The 20,967-nt window shown below is 43.5% G+C and overlaps 1 protein-coding gene across 1 annotated transcript in view; it reads right to left on the minus strand.

Annotated features, from left to right (window-relative positions):
- The window catches only part of TRPM2 (transient receptor potential cation channel subfamily M member 2), a 1,289,439-nt gene that overhangs the window by 154,144 nt on the left and 1,114,328 nt on the right, over positions 1-20,967 (minus strand). Inside the window, exon 29 of the mRNA XM_044304068.1 lies at positions 1,204-1,309. Coding sequence (XP_044160003.1) covers positions 1,204-1,309 — 106 coding nt within the window. The remainder of the gene's footprint in view (positions 1-1,203; positions 1,310-20,967) is intronic.

Raw genomic sequence — 20,967 nt, forward strand, 5'->3', positions numbered from 1 at the left:
AGAGCGGCGCCCGGGGATCTCACTGCACTTACTATTATCCATGGGCGCCGCTCCGTTCTCCCGCTATTCCCTCCGGTATCTTCGGTCACTAAGTTACAGTAGGCGGAGTCTGCCCTTGTTCTGCTGTAGCGCTGGCCAATCGCATCGCAGAGCTCACAGCCTGGGAGATAATAACCTCCCAGGCTGTGAGCTCTGCGCTGCGATTGGCCAGCGCTAGAGCAGAACAATGGCAGACTCCGCCTACCATAACTTAGTGACTGAAATCTCCGCCTACTATAACTTAGTGGCCGGAGATACTGGAGGACATAACGGGTGAACGGAGCGGCGCCCAGGGATAATAGTAAGTGCAGTGAGGTCCCTTAGTTCACAATGTCAGGATCGGTTAAAGGTCCTCTTTAAGTAAACTAGTAAAGATTACACTGTTTATTCTGTCTGCATTGTGAATAACATCCATGTGGTCATCCTCTGAGTGCACCAGAGGGGTCAATACTAATTTTACTCCCAATACCAGAGGTATCCAACTGGAAAGCAAAGTATGCACAGTGGACTAGATTATCTTGTTAACTATTCATGAACTGCAACATACTTTGTAAAGAGTAATATTCAGAGACTAGTATTAGTTAATTGAAACCATTGGCCTTTTATCACTATGCACAAATGCAGATGTGTCTTTTAGGTCACTAGCGCATCATCCACACTTTGGAATAAACACATGTGATTGCAATGAGAACTTTGAATCTATTATGGATGTGTCTTTTTCTCATTGATAGCATTGGCTATACACAGTTTGTGAATGTAAAGCTTATATTGCATAATGTATCTAGTGAAAAAAAAAAAACATGTGAAAACAGATATAAATGTTACCAATGTTATAGTCCTGCAATCTTTACAGTAGACATTTGCGATAACATTTTCTGTGCGTATATACTGACAATGTATTTTTGTGTTTGAGCTATAATTCTAGCAGGTTTTTATTGTTTATTTATGTTTTTCAAGCTTTTTGATACCTATTGTGCAGTTAAAATAAATGACCTAATTTTGTGCAATCTAGAGAGCTGGCCTTTTTCTCATGTATTGAACACTCAACTGTACAGTCATTGTGCATTTCTCATGAGCTGCCCAAGACATTATTTTTATTTAAATGAAAAATGTACATTTGACCTTCTAATACATAACACAGATAAAGATGAAAAAGAAACCTACTCCAGGGAGAGCCCAGTGCTCTGAAGAAATGTGCTTCATGGCTAGAATTTCCAGCATTTTCTTAGATTTTTTTCTACTAATAGATCCATCCTTGTTTCTCTTCCATCTGCAGAAACCAAGTTAATAATTACATATACAATGTTGTTTTGGTTTATTATATTTTTGTTAGGATGATGCTGCATAATGAGTAATAAAAGACACAAAAAATGCGATCTGCCAGTTAAGGGGGTTGTCTAAGTTCAGAGCTGAACCCGGACATATCCCCATCTTCACTCCTCCGTCCCCCCTGATATGAGCATCGGAGTATTTCATGCTCCGATGCTCTCCCTTGCCCTGCGCTGAATCGGGCAGGACAAGGGCTTTTTTGTTTATATTATTACACTGCTAGGCAGAGGCTTCCCCCTAGCAGTGTTCCCGGTGACATGGGCAAGCTTTAGAGCTGCCCTAACTATTTTACAGCCTCTGCCTAGCAGTCACCATGGAGAGCCTGGTACGTCATCGGAGCAACAAAAAATGCCTTTGCCCTGCATGATTCAGCGTAGGGCAAAGGAGAGCATCGGAGCATGAAATGGGGGGCTGAAGGGGTGAATATGGGGATATGTCCAGGTTCAGATCTGAACCCGAACAACCTTTTGAAAACCAGATAGCAACACATATAATTTTTTTTCTGATTCCAATTTTTTTTAATTCTATTTCTTGAACATTATTATGGGGGCAGCCATTGTTTGAGCAGCTTTAAAAAGCATTTGGAAAGTATTTAGAATATTGCTTTCTTGCAACCAAGAGAGGACCTCAATTATGTATATGGGAGAGTTTTCTAGGCATACTCTGGTCAATGTACAACAAAAGAATAGATACGTTTTGGCAATCACCTATTGTGAATGGTGAATTTTGTCTTATTTGTAGTTCTAGTCCTCCCTGCAATAATATCACCTCTGTGTATAGATAAGCAGGTAATTGCACTAAAGTGATCTGTACAGACCAAGAAGTGGTGCCTATTATTAGGCTTAGTGTCAAGTGAGAAAACTGCAAGATTTAATGTTTTTTTTTTTGTTTAAATATAGATATTGACATGGAAAATTTAAAATGACAGTTAAAAATTACAGTCCTGATCAAAAAGTTTAAGACCACTTGAAAAATTGTAAAACATCTTATTTTACATTGTCGGATATTAACAAGGTTCCAAGTAAAGCTTCAACATGCAACAAGAAGAAATGAGATTGAGACAAAACATTTTTTGAGCATTCAATTAATTGAAAATAACAATTAAACTGAAACAGGCTGTTTTTCAGCTGATCCAAATTTTAGGACCACATGCCTTTAAAAGGCCAAATCTGTGCAAAGATGTTGATTCATTGTAACTTTCTGTCAGGTAGTCACACATTGTGATGGCAAAGGCAAATAAAAAAACTCTCCCTTTTTGAACGTGGTCGGGTTGTTGTACTGCATAAGCAGGGTCTCTCACAGTGGGCCATCGCTGCTGAGGTGCGACGCAGTAAGACTTTGTTCCTGAGGGTTATGGAACAAAAAAGTAAAGTGGAAGACCCCCAAAAAATTTCATCAGCACTGAGCTGGAGGATCCAATTGGCTGTCCGTCAAGACACTAGACGATCCTCGACCCAAATTAAGGCCCTTACTGGTGCTGACTGCAGCCCCATAACCAACAGACGGCATCTGAGACTGAAGGGCTTCAAAAACAAAAAACGTCTTCAAAGACCTTGTCTCCTTGAACGCCACAGAACTTCTTGTTTGGACTTTGCAAGAGAGCACCAAATATGAGACATTCAAAGGTGGAAGAAAGTTTTATTCTCTGATGAGAAAAAATTCTACCTTGATGGTCGTGATGATTTCCAACGTTACTGGCATGACAAGCAGATCCCACCTGAGATGTTTTCTACACGCCACAGTGGACGGGGCACCATAATGGTCTGGGGTGCTTTTTCCTTCAGTGGAACATTGGAGCTTCAGGAAGTGCAGGGGTGTAAAACGGCCACTGGCTATGTCCAGATGTTGCAGAGAGCATTCCACATGACTGAGGTCACTCGTCTGTGTGGTAACGACTGGGTTTTTCAACAGGACAACACTACAGTACACAATGCCCGCAGGACAAGGGACTTCTTCCAGGAGAATAACATCACTCTTTTGGCCCATCCTGCATGTTCCCCTGCTCTAAATCCAATTAAGAACCTTTGGGGATGGATGGCAAGAGAAGTTTACAAAAATGGACAACAGTTCCAGACACTAGATGGCCTTTGTGCAGCAGTCTTCACCACTTGGAGAAATGTTCCCACTTACCTCATAGAAACGCTTGCATCGAGCATGCCAAAACAAATTTTTGAAGTGATAAACAATAACGGCGGAGCTACTCATTACTGAGTTCATGTTTGGAAGTTGGATTTCTGTTTTGGGGGGGTTTAGTTTTTTTTGGGATGTGTGGTCCTAAACTTTTGATCAGCTGAAAAAACAGCCTGTTTCAGTTTATTTGTTGTTTTCATTAAATTGAATGCTCCAAAAATGTTTTGTCTCACTCCCATTTCTTCTTGTTGCATGTTGAAGCTCTACTTTGAACCTTGTTAAGATCCAGCCATGCTAAATATGATTTTTTGCCATTTTTCAAGTGGTCTTAAACTTTTGATCAGGACTGTATTTAAAAATATGTTAAACATAAAAATTTGATTTTAATAATAAGTCATTTTCTGATGACACATACCCTTTAAAACAGGAAACTGCAATTGATACAAATAAGACATAAGTAAATTGATTCTGGTGATTTGGAATTATGTCTTCTTTTGGAAGTAGAACTGTCTCATTCAGAGAAGTGTCATTTTCTTGTCCTTTTGGAAGGAGAACAGGCTTGCACATCTCATTTCTCTTTCTCTCTCTGGTCTTCTAGAACTCACATTTATAAGCTCTATGGGGGAGATTTATCAAAATAGCGTAAAGTAGAACTAGCTCTATTGGAAAATGAATGGTGGAAGCTGATTGGTTGCTATGGGCAACTAAGCCAGTTCTACTTTACACCAGTTTGATAAAATCTCCCCCTATATCTTTTCACAAATAATATTAGGAGATGAGAGACAGTTACATACCAATTTTTAGCACAATTGGAGGATATTTAATTTGAATTCTGAGTAAAACCCAAAACGAATTTAAAGATATTCACTCATCTCCAGTACAATGATAAACAGGAATATAACCATATGCAAATCATATTAGCAGCAACAGTATTGTTATAAAAAGAAACAGGAAATATCATCTCCAAGTATAAACACTGTTGTGTGTTATTACATGTATTGGTACTACCAACCAACTAATGTCAATCAGTTGATCACAAAACTCAGTTTGAAAAAGGTTAACAATATGGAGCATAGGATTGCAGAAGAACAACATGAAATTATTACTGTAGTTGCTGCAGCTGGAGCCTTGAAAACCTAAATAGTTTACAGAAAATTTCCAATGCCTTTTGTTGAGGCCTCCACACTGTAGAGGCATCTGCGTCTGAATAAATTAGGTGCATCTCACTCCACTGCAGGGAGATCTAGACTGGCGTAAATGATAAATGTTGCTAAAACTGGGAGCCGCGACCATTAAGCTATAACTAGTATAGGACAGGACGCAGCTCAAGTGAGGGACAGTGTTAAGCTGTTAATCTGTCTGTTAATTCTGAGGGTGATATCAATAATTTTTTGGGGTTGAGCTACATCTCCTTTGCATCCTTGAAATGGAAATACAATAGTTAATCTGACTGTTAATGCTGTGGGTGACCTATATACATTTTTTGGGGTGCAGCACACCTCCTTTGCACCCATGACACAGAAATACAAGGGGAAGGGGGGTGGTCAGATACCAAGAGAAGCAGACGCCTGAACTCAGAGCTCCATGCCATGTGGTTACTAGCGGCTCACAACGATCCTTATTAGAGACTCTAATTGCTCCCCAGGATTCCATCTGGGAAACATAATCTCCCAGGCACCTCTTGATGATGACCAGAGGGAAGAAGAAAGGTGCAAGGCCTTCAAAAATGATAGCTTTCTTCCCTCCAGCACTTGGCCTAGAGCAAGATGGCGGCACTTCCCACCAGTCGGATAGCACACCTCCTTCCTCAGCAAGCCCATCCAGATCCTCCTCAAACAAACTTTCGCCCGATATGGTGCTCAGCAAGAAGCAAAGACTACTCTCACTTGACACTGGTAGTCAGGGGCTGGTGAGTACTGACTTGATATCATTTACTCCTGATGAAGGAGGGCCCCATATGGAGCTAATGAATGTAGGCATTTGTTTAGCAGTTCTCCAGAACATGTTTAAGGATTTAAAAGATTCCATTCAAAGGGGACTTTAAAGAGTCTATTGCATCCACACTGACCTGATATCCATCAGAGAGCAGTGTGCCTACTTGAAGGAGAAAATTGAAGAATTCATGTCAGCACATAACACTCTTGTAGATAGTCATAATGCAGTGGAAGATGATCTGGCTATAATTAAACTAAAATTAGCCGACCTAGAAGACCTCTCTAGATGGAATAACATCAGGTTTATAAACATTCCAGAGACTGTCCTTGACTCACAACTGACACTCCTAGCTCTGAATTAATAATAGACAGGGCTAACAGAGTCACTAAGCCAGGAGCATTACCAGATACAGTACCCAAAAATGGTGTTAGCAAGGATACACTTGTATTACTTGAGAGGCCGCAATGAAGCAAGCTCAAAATAAACAGCAATATTCAACTGTATTGCACTATATACGGGCTTGTCTCCAGCAACATTGACAAGAAGAAGAGAATTTATTGAATACACTAAAGCTCTTAGGCAGAACAGTGTCCCCTATAAGTGGAGTTATCCTGTCAAATCCTGTTGAATCGTACACTTCAATAACTCCACTCATGTTCTATCCTTAGCTGCTGAGGCACTTGCTAAATGGAACATTGCTCTGCCACAAGAGTGAGACAAAAGCAAAGAAAAGGATCCTTCCACCTCTCCTCCAAGAAGCAAAGTTTTTTTGTTTGCCTTCCTCTGGATCAACTTGCAGGATGACAGGCCGAACTGGATGGACAAATGTCTTTTTTCGGCCTTATGTATTTACTATGCAAGCATGCAACACTGTACCAGGAGTTGACAAAAGATGGAACAGTTTCTCCTTGAACATTTACTAAAGGCTCCTCAACTGGAGATCTTCTTATGTTACATCAAAGTAACCAAGGCATGCTAACACTTAAGGTTTCTTGTCTGCCTCTCCCTAATCCATTTTTTTCAGTCTCTCAAGAACTGACTACTTGATTCATGTTTAGCTGTTGGGTCCCAGTTGAACCATTACAGGTCCTTCTCCCAAAATTAGCATATTGTGATAAAGTTCATTATTTTCTGTAATGTACTGATAAACATTAGACTTTCATATATTTTAGATTCATTACACACCAACTGAAGTAGTTCAAGCCTTTTATTGTTTTAATATTGATGATTTTGGCATACAGCTCATGAAAACCCAAAATTCCTATCTAAAAAAATTAGCATATCATGAAAAGGTTCTCTAAACGAGCTATTAACCTAATCATCTGAATCAACTAATTAACTCTAAACACCTGCAAAAGATTCCTGAGGCTTTTAAAAACCTCCTGAAGAGAAAGTTGAGAGACGCAAGACCCAACACTCTGGATGAGCTTAAGGCCGCTATCGAAGCATCCTGGGCCTCCATAACACCTCAGCAGTGCCACAGGCTGATTGCCTCCATGCCACGCCGCATTGAAGCAGTCATTTCTGCAAAAGGATTCCCGACCAAGTATTGAGTGCATAACTGAACATCATTATTTGAAGGTTGACTTTTTTTGTATTAAAAACACTTTTCTTTTATTGGTCGGATGAAATATGCTAATTTTTTGAGATAGGAAATTTGGGTTTTCATGAGCTGTATGCCAAAATCATCAATATTAAAACAATAAAAGGCTTGAACTACTTCAGTTGTGTGTAATGAATCTAAAATATATGAAAGTCTAATGTTTATCAGTACATTACAGAAAATAATGAACTTTATCACAATATGCTAATTTTTTTTAGAAGGACCTGCATATCTGTTATTTTTGTCTTCTGCTTCAAAGACCTGGATCAGAGGCCTCGTTCTTGAACTTGGTCATTTACAGAAACAGTTGCTTGTTCAAATCAGTATAAGCATTTTTTGTCATAGTTTTCATGGTTATCATAATGACAATTGTAGTAAGGTGAACAGTAAAATGTATGAGAAAAGTTCCAGAAGGGGTGTATGCCTCACCTAGATGAAATAAGTAAAGTCCAGGAAGATGGTGCTGGTTTCAGCAAACCTAGTTGCTGAAGCTATTTTCTTTAGTAAATCATGGGCTGGATTTTATTGGACTGGGGAAGGTAGGTTTGGTAGTGGGACCTCCCCAGCCCACCCCATTCCAGGGCGTGTTTTCCCCTAACCTGAGGTGCTGCTGAATGCTGCTGTGTTGCTGTGTGGAGTTAAAGAGTCAGAAGCCTGTTATTATTATTTTTTTGCTGCATGTGCTATTCTGGACATTTCTGCTGTGGTGCAAGTAAAATTGTGAGGGTGATTTAAAGGGCCAGGAGCCTGTTGCTATGGGGTGGTTTGAGGATCTCGCCGAGCAGCTGATGCAGACCGATGCACAGAAAAAAAAGAGTCTGCTGTTCTTTAACCCCAGCAAGCAGAGGGGAATCCACCAGGTGCTAACAAGTATTGCTGGGAGGGTTGCCAACTGGAGGACTGTGACATGAATGATTGGTTGGCCAGGAGAGTTAACAAAATACATGAAAGACACTGCGACTTAGTGATTGGAGGACTTCCACTGGAGGTCATTCTAAATTCCCGCTAGCAAGTTTCTCATGTCATGCCAGAGGTCCTGAAGTTCATAAAGGGGGAGCCAGAGATGGATACCACCGTGACTCTGACCTTTGCAACGGACTATGGCCCTTTGCAATGGGAGATCTTGAAATGTGAGACCCTGAGAGTGTAGAATGTGCTGGGCAAGGACTTTCCATTATCTTGGCAGCTGTGGAGCGGAAAAAGTGTTTCAAGTTGTGCTGCCGGAGTTCCCAAGGAAAAGATGATGTGTGCTGTTGCCAAGTGCAACCAACGGGAGCAACCTGAGATGGAGAGCAGTTCAGCTATCAGGAGTTCATATGTTCCCTGCCAGTGTGTATTGAGTCCTAGAGAGGATGTGCAGAGGTGCTGTAATGATGTTGCTAGGAGCAACCACTACCTTGAGGAGTCTGCAGGAGAGAAAGTCACTGCTTTACTGGAATTGTCGGTTGCAAGAGGTAACGTTGAGATGGCTAACCTCAGGGATACAATGCTAACCCGTGTAAGAGGAAGCAGGATCATGAGACCTGAGGTTGACAAAGCTATTATAAGACCGGAAGCAGATGCAGTTACTGAGGATGATGACCTCGGTGGAGATATCTCTGGAAAATCCTCATCTCCCGGGACTGACAAACCCATGAAGTCAATGGTTAAGACTGTTCCTATTATTGCTTGTGTAGCTGGGGATTATGTGCAAGACATTCATGCGGATAGTACAGGCTATCTGGTGGCTCTCACTGAGTGTGAGACTACAGTAGGTCCTGGGACTGATAAACTTGAAGTTGCAAACACACTCAGGCATGGCCTAATGTTGGGCTGTGATTTCCCCTTGTTTTGGGAGTTGCGGGGAAGTGGAGACACTTCTGTGGTCAGTGACAAAACTCCTGCCGAACTTGTACCGATCCCTTTAAGTGAATTGACCATTGGAAACAGTGGTGCCGATACGATGCAAAGTGAATATGATAAGTTGTCTGATATACATAATGACAATGTGGATTTATATACAATGTGTGATGATGATGACACCCATTTTCCCTTGCAGGCTGTGATTGGGGAAGAAGCTCCCCCTGGTGGTACAGATGTAGGTGTTGTAGAAGTGTTGATATGATAAGTTGTCTGATATACATAATGACAATGTGGAAAATGTGGTAGGGCTAGCGTACGTACCACATGTAGCAGAGGAGAGTGTGCAGTCTCTCCATTGTTCTAGGTTTAATAAGGAAAGGGCCCCAGGTGGGAATATGCTCATTGGTGCCCCTAGAGGTCAGAATTAATAATGACACAAGCTGTAAATGTGACATATGTGCTGTGACCGATAGCAACTCAGAGAGGGAAGTTACCATATCAAGGTCCTGCAAAACTAAGATGGTTACTAGTAGCGACCAGACGACAGTTATACCTGACGAGATGACAGTTAAGTGGGGAAACGTCAGCCTAGTGTCTGAGACCAATGCCCAGGCAGTGATAGAAGACCTGACATGTCAGTACAGCTGCAATGAAAAGGATGATTTTCTCTCTCCACACGGTCCCTAGATGCAATAGCGTTAGAGGCAATAGCTTCTCGAAATGACATTTTTTCATTCAAAGGAATGAGAAACCTGAAGGGGAGAGTCCTCTAAAAGATGCCAAGAAGTCCACACCAGAGCCTGTTAAGAAGGGGTTTGGAATGGTGGCGCTGCGGTGCCAGCCAAGGCACAGAAGATGGAAGATGTCTCTACTGAACAAGTTGATGGGGCTGATATGGATGCAGAAGCAAAAAGATTCCTGGCAGGACCTGGCCATGAAAGACATCAGCTCCGTCGTCAATGCTTTCCTGGAAGCCAGCAGCCTTCTGGGGAAGAAATACAAGGAGACAGATACCCAGCATGCAGATGCGGTCTACTACGGTGGGAGGGCTCTCCTGGACCTTGCACAAATGGAGAACAAGGCCCTGGCTGACTCTCTGGAGGGAATGCCAAAAGACGAAGAGTCTTTTAAGACCCAGGTCTCACACGTACCTCCAACCTCAGTGAGAAAAATGATGAGAAGGCTAGCAAAGAGAATGGAGATTCCAAAGAGACAAAGGCTGAAGAAGTTAAAGCTGATGAGTTGGAGTGGGAGCAATTCTCAGACACTGCCGGGATCAAAGAAGAGCCTGAAGGAGAGTCTGCCGAAGTGGAAAAAGCCACTGAAGAAGCAGAGGTCTCTGAAACTGCCGCCAAATCGGAGGAAACCACTGCTTAAGAGAGGGAAGAGATGTAGATGATTGTTCCAGAACTAGCAAATCTAGAAGCAGAAATTCTGAACAAACTGTAAAAATCAAGTGGGGACAAATTGGAGGTACCTGGAAGGGAAATGGCGAGTTGCCAAGGAAGAAGTGAACCAGATGTGCTTAAAAGGAGCGAGCGGCAACAAGCATGCTCTGAAAGAGCTCTGCAAAGCAAGGGAGAAAGGGTCTGGACACAACCATGACTGGGAACAACTGTGTGAACAGTTCAGTCAAGAGCTGCAGCAGTCCAATAAAGGACCTGAGCATGTGCGAGAGCCAGAAATGATAAAGAGAGCCTGTCGATTGGAAAAAAATATCTCCTGGAAAAGGGTTCAGAGGCCAAGATCGAAACACTGAGAGTAAAGTAAAAAGAAAGATGCTATCTTTTGATGAAATAAAGAAACAAAGAGGACGGGATCAGAGTGTGTATCATTGTAGCTTGTGAAAGAAAAAGGTGACACTGGCCACATCTTCCAGAGCGCTTGGTACAATGTGGAGAAATGCCCGGACCTCCGGTTTGGAGGAAGGGGGGGGGGGGATATGTGGGAAGGGGAAGAGTAAAATGTGTATGAAAAGTCCCAGAAGGGGTGTATATCTAACCTAGATGAGATAAGTAAAGTCCAGGAAGATGGTGCTGGCTTCAGCAAACCTAGTTGCTGAAGCTATTTTCTTTAGTAAATCATGGCTGGATTTTATTGGACTGGGGAAGGTAGGTTTGTTAGTGGGATTTCCCCAGTCGACCCTATTCCAGGGCGTGTTTTCCCCTAACTTAAGGATATTGCAGGTGAAGCCTGCTATAATCAGTCTGGCATAAATCCACCCTGAGTGTGTCATTCAAAGAGAGAGTGATTTGGAACACAGACCTGCAGAGGCTATGAGTGGTCTCAGCCAGGAAGGTTGAGGGGCCACAAGGCTACATGATAGCCCAAAGTTTTGTGGACCCAGCGACGCCTGTGGAGCTAGGGTCACATGGCCAGAGTCAGGAGGACTACTGGGCCATAATCCCCCCCCCCCCCCCCCCAAGGTACTGGAGTTGTCACAGCCTGAAGGATGCTGGACTGTTTGGCTGAGGAAAGCCACATTTGATTTGCGTGTGTGAACAGGGCTCTTTAGGTGAGTCAGGTATACGTTATTTTGTATTAGCAAGTGCCTAGATGGGCAGGTATTTATTTTGTATCATTTATAGTGTTGGGCGCAAATATTCAAATCTTGAATATTAATCGTGAATATCGCCACTTTGAGAATTCACGAATATTTAGAATATAGTCATATACACTGAACAAAAAAATAGCACCAAGCAAGCTATGTAAAAAAGTCTCAAGCAACTAAGAGACCAAGATCAAATCAAATCATTTTTAAACTGCTCATCAACATACGTCATCTACTTGATTGAATGTGACTGTTGGCTACAATATGTCGGAAGTACTATTCAAACACTAAGAGAACACATGAACAAACACCGGTCAAATATCACACGTGATTTTTTGAAACACAGCGTCTCCTGACACTTCTTTACCGCCCACAATAAGAATCCATTCAGACTAACCCTGACACCAATTAAAAAAAAAAAATTATAAGAATCAAGCCAGGACCGCTTCCGACCCTGCAAAGAAGAGAAATGTATTATATTTTTAAGACACAAACACTAGAATCACATGGGCTAAATGAAAGCCTGGAAAGCAAGTGGTTTTAGATTTTTATTTATTTTTATGTAGTGCTACTATACTCTGCAGCGCTTTACAGACTTTATCACTGAGCTGTCCCCGGTGGGGCTCACAATCTGAGATTCCTATCTGTGTGTATTATGGGGAGTAGGAGGAAGCCACAGTGCCCAGAGGGGACCCAGACAAGCGTGTGGAGAACATACAGACTCCATGTAGAGGTTGTCTTTAGTCGGATTTCAACCTGGGACACTAGTGTTAACAACTGAGCTAACGTGTTGTCCATGACATGCCAATTGTTTCAACTAGGACTGAGTAATGTACCCCCACCCCTTTTGCTGGAAAACAGTCCCACTCCAAGAAAGCTTAAGTTATGTTTTATTACTTATAAAATGCTTTTATGTCACCCATGCTCCATGTTTTATCTATATGAACCAACATTTATATGACTCATATTTTATTTGCATGTACACTGAACAGAAAAAAAAACACAACACTTTCAGTTTTGCTCCCATATTGCATGAGCTGAGCTCAAAGATCTGAAGCCTTTTCTACATACACAAAAGACCCATTACTCTCAAATATTGTTGACAAATCTGTCTAAATCTGTGTTAGTGAGCATTTCTCCTTGGCCCAGATAATCCATCCTACCTCACAGGTGTGGCATATCAAGCTGATGATTAGACAGCATGAATATTGCACATGTGTTCCTTAGACTGCTCACAATAAAGCCACTCTGAAATGTGCAGTTTGATCACACAGCACAATGCCACAGATGTCGCAACATTTAAGGGAGAAAGCAATTGGCATGCTGACTGCAGGAATGTCTACCAGAACTGTTGCCCGTGCAATGAATGTTCATTTCTCTACCATAAGCCATCTCCAAAGGTGTCTCAGAGAATTTGGCAGTATATGCAACCGGCTTCACAACCACAGGCCACGTGTAACCACACCAGTCCAGGACCTCCACATTCAGCATGTTCACCTCCATAATCATCTGAGACCAGCCACCTAAGACAGCTGTAGCAACAATCGGTTTTCATAACCAAAGAATTTCTGCACAAACTGTCAGAAACAGTCTCACGAAAGCTCATCTGCATGCTCGTCGTCCTCATCGGGGTCTGGACCTGACTGCAGTTCATCGTCGTAACTGACTTGAGTGGGCAAATGCTCACATTTGATGGCGTCTGGCACATTGGAGAGGCATTCTGTTCACAGATGGCAGACAGCGTGGTTGGCGTTGTGTGGGTGAGCGGTTTGCTGACGTCAAAGTTGTGGATTGAGTGGCCCATGGTGGCGGTGGGGTTATGGTATGGGCACGCATATGTTATGGACAACGAACACAGGTGCATTTTATTGATGGCATTTTGACTGCACAGAGATACCGCAACGAGATCCTAAAGCCCATTGTTGTGCCATTCATCCATGACCATCACCTCATGTTGCAGCATGATAATGCATGGTCCCATATTGCAAGGACCTGTACACAATTCCTGGAAGCTGAAAACATCCCAGTTCTTGCATGGCCAGCATACTCACAGGATGTGTCACCCCATTGAGCATGTTTGGGATGCTCTGAATAGGTGTACACAACAGCGTGTTGCAGTTCCTTCCAATATTCTGCAACTTCGCACAGCTATTGAAGAAGAGTGGCCCAACATTCCACAGGCCACCATCAACAACCTGATCAACTCTATGCGACAGAGATGTGTTGCACTGCTTGAAGCAAATGTTGGCCACACCAGATACTGACTGGTTTTCTGACCCCCCCCCCCCCCAGTAATTCAAAAATGCACACATTTCAGAGTGGTCTTTTATTGTGAGCAGTCTAATGCACACCTGTGCAATATTCATGCTGTCTAATCAGCACCTTGATATGTCACACCTGTGAGGTGGGATGGATTATCTCGGCAAAGGAGAAGTGCTCACTAACAGAGATTTAGACAGATTTGTGAACAATATTTGAGAGTAATGGGTCTTTTGTGTATGTAGAAAATGTTTCAGATCTTTGAGTTCATCTCATGCAAAATGGGAGCAAAACCGAAAGTGTTGCATTTATATTTTTGTTAAAGTGCTTCTGTCACCCCACTAAAGTCTTTTTTTTTTGGCTCCTTATAATCCTTATACTGCAATATATTAATATATAATGCTATTACTCATTTTGGTTCAGTAGTTAATTAAAAAAAACAGACTTTTATAATATGTGAATTACCTATCTACCAGCAAGTAGGGCGGTTACTTGCTGGTAGCAGTCGCATCCTTCGCATCCTTCTTTCATAAAGATGCCCCCTCCTCATGTTGATTGACAGGACCAGCGAACATGTATAAACGACAGGGCAAAGCAACATGTATAAACGACTCGCTGGATCCAAAAACTAAGGAACCAAGGGAGACCCCTGCAGAAGACCTGGCACTTTCCCTGGCTGCTCAGCCTATGCAAAGATCCGAATGGTGGAGGTTTGCATATCCACGAACCTTGACTATAAAGCCCTGAGCACCCTACAATAGTGAGGGGACACGACCACCGGCTCCCTACACAAGATACGGAGGGAGTCAGGGTCACCTGGGATCCAGCAAACAGATAATAACAGATAAAGGTACAACACTTAGCTTTGAAGCAAACAGGAGGACAGAGTCAGCGTGCACACACACTCCAGGAAGTAGTATAAGCCGCCCAGAAAAGCCTTCTGGGGGAAGAATTTAAAGGGAAGCAATAAGTCCAACACATGACAGCTGAGAGAGGCTGACGAGAGGAGAAGCTGAATACCACAACACAGAAACTCAAGGAGGAGGTTCTGAAAGGCCTCTGTCAGAGCTTCTCAGCTGTCTGGTTGTGACACCCTGTCTGTGTTCAATATCTGGCGCCTGCACCGTACCTGTCTTCAGTCGGCGCAGGCGCACTGAGAGGAGGACGCTCGCTCGGCCGCTCCATCCTCAGTGCACCTGCGCCGGGTGTAGATGTGACGTCATCGGCGCAGGCGCATTGAGGATGGAGCGGCCAACCCCCCCCCCCCGCATAGCCGTCTTGCTCCTTCTTAGAACATTCAATCAACTAGCAGAATAAGAACATATCCCACAAGACATGTTAAGAGTTATTATCATTTTGCCCAAGTCGGATAAACCCTCTGATATCCCATCTAATTTTAGACCAATTTCCCTATTGAATTCAGATTTTATCTCACTAATAGTGATCAGATAGGGTTTATTCAAAACAGGCAGTCTTCAGATGGTACAAGATGCTTCATAGATTTGGTGGATGTGGCCTTCTTCTCTCTGATGCCTTCTCTGCTTCTATCACTGGATGCAGAGAAGGCGGTTGACAGGATTCATTGGGTTTATGTCAAAGCAGCAATAACTGTTGGTTTGAAGGCTTGTGGGCTTCCTCACATAATAGACAAAATATTATTTCACTGTAAATGGAATGTTTGGCTTAACAATGTCTTTTGTTGAATACTAATGATGAGCGAATTAAAAAAAAAATCAATTTGCTTATTCGTCAAATTATTTGGAAAAAATTACATAAAAATGGCTATTTCCTGGCTGCTGAGAGCCTTTATAGTGGTGTAGAATACTGTGCCTTGTAGTAACACACATAGGGAGTCTGCTTTGGTAGTGAAATAATACTGTGAGTCTGTATGACACGCAGATGACAGTCGTCGCTCTTAGAATCACTGCACACTTCACTTATTAGGGCAGTCACGGGGCCAAGACTGACCAAATAACTTAAGAATGAACTCAGCCTTACAGGTCAATGTTAGCATTAAGAAGAAGCACACTCCTTTTACACCATCGCCAGCTGATTCCACATAGATGTCTACAGAACATGTTCTATTAAATGAATATACAAGTAGAGTCCCTCAGACAGAGTGGAGCCGGTGTCAGCAGTAAGTTTGTTTTGACGTCACTGATTAATTTGTCCTTCCTCTGATCCATCAGAACAATAACCCACAAAAAATGGATCCTGTATGTGGAGCATCTGCCTTCACTCAGTCAGCATTTGCTCAATAATCCATCAGCATTGCTAATGCCAAAAACACAGGAGTGGATCTAAAACAGAGGTGACACGTGAATGGAGTATTTGCATGTCTTCTGTGTTTTTTGCCCACTCCTGCTTTTGGCTACCAAATCATAAGACATTTCTGATGGGACCATACATTCCTTCTGACAGATAAGAAGAAAGGCAAGGCTGAAAGGCAAAAAATGAGCTTGGAGGTGGCGGCAGCATCAGAAGGCCACAGAGTAGCATGACAACGAGAGATTGTGGAGGTGTCAGCAGCATGAGGAGGCAAGCAAGAGTAGCACGACGACGAGAGATTGTGGAGGTCGTAGGTTTTCTGACCCCCCCCCCCCCCAGTAATTCAAAAATGCACACATTTCAGAGTGGTCTTTTATTGTGAGCAGTCTAATGCACACCTGTGCAATATTCATGCTGTCTAATCAGCACCTTGATATGCCACACCTGTGAGGTGGGATGGATTATCTCGGCAAAGGAGAAGTGCTCACTAACACAGATTTAGACAGATTTGTGAACAATATTTGAGAGTAATGGGTCTTTTGTGTATGTAGAAAATGTTTCAGATCTTTGAGTTCATCTCATGCAAAATGGGAGCAAAACCGAAAGTGTTGCATTTATATTTTTGTTAAAGTGCTTCTGTCACCCCACTAAAGTCTTTTTTTTTGGCTCCTTATAATCCTTATACTGCAATATATTAATATATAATGCTATTACTCATTTTGGTTCAGTAGTTAATTAAAAAAACAGACTTTTATAATATGTGAATTACCTATCTACCAGCAAGTAGGGCGGTTACTTGCTGTTAGCAGCCGCATCCTTCTTTCATAAAGATGCCCCCTCCTCATGTTGATTGACAGGGCCAGCGAACGCGCTCATCTTCTGGCTGGCCCTGTGTCACGGACGGTGTACAGGAGACAAGGCAAAGCAACATGTATAAACGACTCGCTGGATCCAAAAACTAAGGAACCAAGGGAGACCCCTGCAGAAGACCTGGCACTTTCCCTGGCTGCTCAGCCTATGCAAAGATGTCATGGAACCATGAACCAGACGTACAACAAGAGATGAGTGGAAATAAGAAGGCTTTATTGAAAATAAAGCTGTAAGGCAAAAGTCCAAACGGATGGCTAAACCGAAGCAGGGTCTTGCGAAACCAGGGATCAGGAACCAGAAGGGTAGTCAGACGAAGCCAGGATCAGGAATCAGCAGGGTAGTCAGACGAAGCCAGGATCAGGAATCAGCAGGGTAGTCAGACGAAGCCAGGATCAGGAACCAGAAGCAGTAGCAGTCTTAGAAGCATGTGAGCACAGGAGGACCAAGCAAGGAACTGAAGCCACAGACCTCCTATATATATGAGCTAGGCATCCAGCTCCTCCCAGTGGGAAGGAGGAGCCGCAGGGTGGGAGGCTACAAGAAACCCAGAAACCAAGATGGCCGCCAGCACATGTCAAACGAAGGAGGACAGCAAGGAGGTAAGACCATGACAAAAGATCCGAATGGTGGAGGTTTGCATATCCACGAACCTTGACTATAAAGCCCTGAGCACCCTACAATAGTGAGGGGACACGACCACCGGCTCCCTACACAAGATACGGAGGGAGTCAGGGTCACCTGGGATCCAGCAAACAGATAATAACAGATAAAGGTACAACACTTAGCTTTGAAGCAAACAGGAGGACAGAGTCAGCGTGCACACACACTCCAGGAAGTAGTATAAGCCGCCCAGAAAAGCCTTCTGGGGGAAGAATTTAAAGGGAAGCAATAAGTCCAACACATGACAGCTGAGAGAGGCTGACGAGAGGAGGAGCTGAATACCACAACACAGAAACTCAAGGAGGAGGTTCTGAAAGGCCTCTGTCAGAGCTTCTCAGCTGTCTGGTTGTGACACCCTGTCTGTGTTCAATATTCAAACACACATTTTTCCAGTTTTGCATATAATTTATTCTCCCGATGAGCAAGACCTGACGTAAATGTTCCTTATGAGTTTTGAAATCGGGAGAAAAAATCAAAATGTCATCCAAATACACCAATACAAATTTTCCCATCAAATGATAAAAAATGCTGTTCACGAAATGCTGAAAAACGGCTGGGGCATTCATCAAACCAAAAGGCATAACCAAATTTTCAAAATGGCCCTCAGGGGTATTGAAGGCCGTCTTCCATTCGTCCCCTTCTCTGACCCTGACCAGGTTGTATGCCCCTCTTAAATCAAATTTGGAAAAGACTTTAGCCCCAACAACCTGGTTAAATAGGTCCGGGATCAGAGGAAGCGGATAAGGGTCATGAATTGTGATATTGTTCAGCTCCCTGAAATCCAGACAAGGTCTTAAAGAACCATCTTTTTTCTTAACAAAGAAAAAACCAGCGGCAACAGGTGACTTCGAGGGTCGTATGTGTCCTTTTCTCAGACTCTCAGAGATATAAGCACGCATAGCGATCCTCTCAGGTTGGGAAAATTGTATAAACGAGATTTAGGCAGCTTGGCGTCTGGGATGAGATTAATAGGGCAATCGTACTCCCTGTGCGGGGGCAAATCCTGAACTCCACTCTCAGAGAAGACATCCGAAAATTCAGAGAGAAAAGATGGTACAGTCTTAGTAGCAACCTCAGAAACCGATGTCATGAGGCAATTCTCTCTGCAAAAGTCACTCCAACCATTTATTTGCCTCGCTTGCCAATCAATGGTGGGGTTATGCTTAGTGAGCCAGGGCAGCCCCAACACCAGAGGGGTGGGTAAACCGCTAAGGACGAAACATGACACATCCTCAACATGAGCATCACTCACAATTAAACGGATATTGTGAACTATGCCCTTTAATGATTTTTGAGAAAGTGGAGCGGAATCGATAGCAAAAACAGGAATATCCTTTCCCAAAGTGCGCACCTGGAAACCATGAGTTATCGCAAATTGATTATCAATGAGATTAACCGCTGCTCCACTATCCACAAAAATCTCACAAAAAATGTTCTTGCTCTCTAGCGCCACCCTAGCCGGCAGGACAAAACGGGAACTACAAGCAAATGGAAAACTTTCAATTTCCGCCTCAACCCTGCCAATAGTAACAGACGGAACATTTTTAAAATATTTTTTCCTGTTTGTTTCTTTATTACTCCCAGAAAACTGCCTGAATCTCCTAGAGGGACAAATATTTGCCAAATGATTTATACCTCCACAACAAAAACAAACCCTCCCATGCGAGCTGAATCTTCTATTGTCAGAAGCAATCAACCCCAGCTGCATGGGCTCCTGCTCAGAAGGGGCTGACGGCGACTGACACCCCTGCGCACAGAGCGGGACCGCTGCACTGTCCTGGGACTGCGTATGACAGGAAGGAGACATCTCTCCTCTCTCTCTAAGACGCCTGTCAATACGAACGGCCTGAGACATAGCAGAGTCCAAAGAAATAGGCCTCTCATGAAAGGCAAATGCATCTTTCAATCCCTCTGAAAGACCATGGCAAAATTGACTTCGGAGCGCAGCATCATTCCAACCAGTATCAACTGCCCATCTCCGAAATTCTGAGCAGTATATTTCTGCGGATTGTTTACCCTGGCATAATAGACGTAGTTTAGACTCAGCCAGAGCAATACGATCCGGATCATCATATATCTGACCCAGGGCTAAAAAGAATTCATCCACTGAACGGAGAGGCCGTGCCCCCTCCGGCAGCGAAAAGGCCCAGGACTGAGCGTTACCTCTGAGCAGCGATATAATGATCCCCACCCTCCGTTCCTCATCACCAGAGGAGTGGGGAAGAAGGCGAAAATGGAGTTTGCAAGCCTCTCTAAAACGCACAAAATTCTCACTACCCCCGGAGAACGAGATCTTAGGCTCAGAACAAACTCCATGAACGCAAGTTGAACCGGTCACTTGAAGCTGAGAAAAAGTCTTACGGAGATCAGCTACCTCCAATGAAAGACCCTGGAAGCGTTCAGCCAAAAGTGAAACCGGATCCATGCTTGAGACGGTTATGGCGGCTTATACTGTCACGGACGGTGTACAGGAGACAAGGCAAAGCAACATGTATAAACGACTCGCTGGATCCAAAAACTAAGGAACCAAGGGAGACCCCTGCAGAAGATCTGGCACTTTCCCTGGCTGCTCAGCCTATGCAAAGATCCGAATGGTGGAGGTTTGCATATCCACGAACCTTGACTATAAAGCCCTGAGCACCCTACAATAGTGAGGGGACACGACCACCGGCTCCCTACACAAGATACGGAGGGAGTCAGGGTCACCTGGGATCCAGCAAATAGATAATAACAGATAAAGGTACAACACTTAGCTTTGAAGCAAACAGGAGGACAGAGTCAGCGTGCACACACACTCCAGGAAGTAGTATAAGCCGCCCAGAAAAGCCTTCTGGGGGAAGAATTTAAAGGGAAGCAATAAGTCCAACACATGACAGCTGAGAGAGGCTGACGAGAGGAGGAGCTGAATACCACAACACAGAAACTCAAGGAGGAGGTTCTGAAAGGCCTCTGTCAGAGCTTCTCAGCTGTCTGGTTGTGACACCCTGTCTGTGTTCAATATCTGGTGCCTGCACCGTACCTGTCTTCAGTCGGCGCAGGCGCACTGAGAGGAGGATGCTCGCTCGGCTGCTCCATCCTCAGTGCACCTGCGCCGGGTGTAGATGTGACGTCATCGGCGCAGGCGCATTGAGGATGGAGCGGCCAACCCCCCCCCCCCCCCCCCCCCCGCATAGCTGTCTTGCCCCTTCTTAGAACATTCAATCAACTAGCAGAATAAGAACATATCCCACAAGACATGTTAAGAGTTATTATCATTTTGCCCAAGTCGGATAAACCCTCTGATATCCCATCTAATTTTAGACCAATTTCCCTATTGAATTCAGATTTTATCTCACTAAACTAGTGATCAGATAGGGTTTATTCAAAACAGGCAGTCTTCAGATGGTACAAGATGCTTCATAGATTTGGTGGATGTGGCCTTCTCCTCTCTGATGCCTTCTCTGCTTCTATCACTGGATGCAGAGAAGGCGGTTGACAGGAT

The sequence above is a fragment of the Bufo gargarizans genome, chromosome 8, assembly GCF_014858855.1.
Source record: "Bufo gargarizans isolate SCDJY-AF-19 chromosome 8, ASM1485885v1, whole genome shotgun sequence".
Taxonomy (NCBI): Eukaryota; Metazoa; Chordata; class Amphibia; order Anura; family Bufonidae; genus Bufo; species Bufo gargarizans.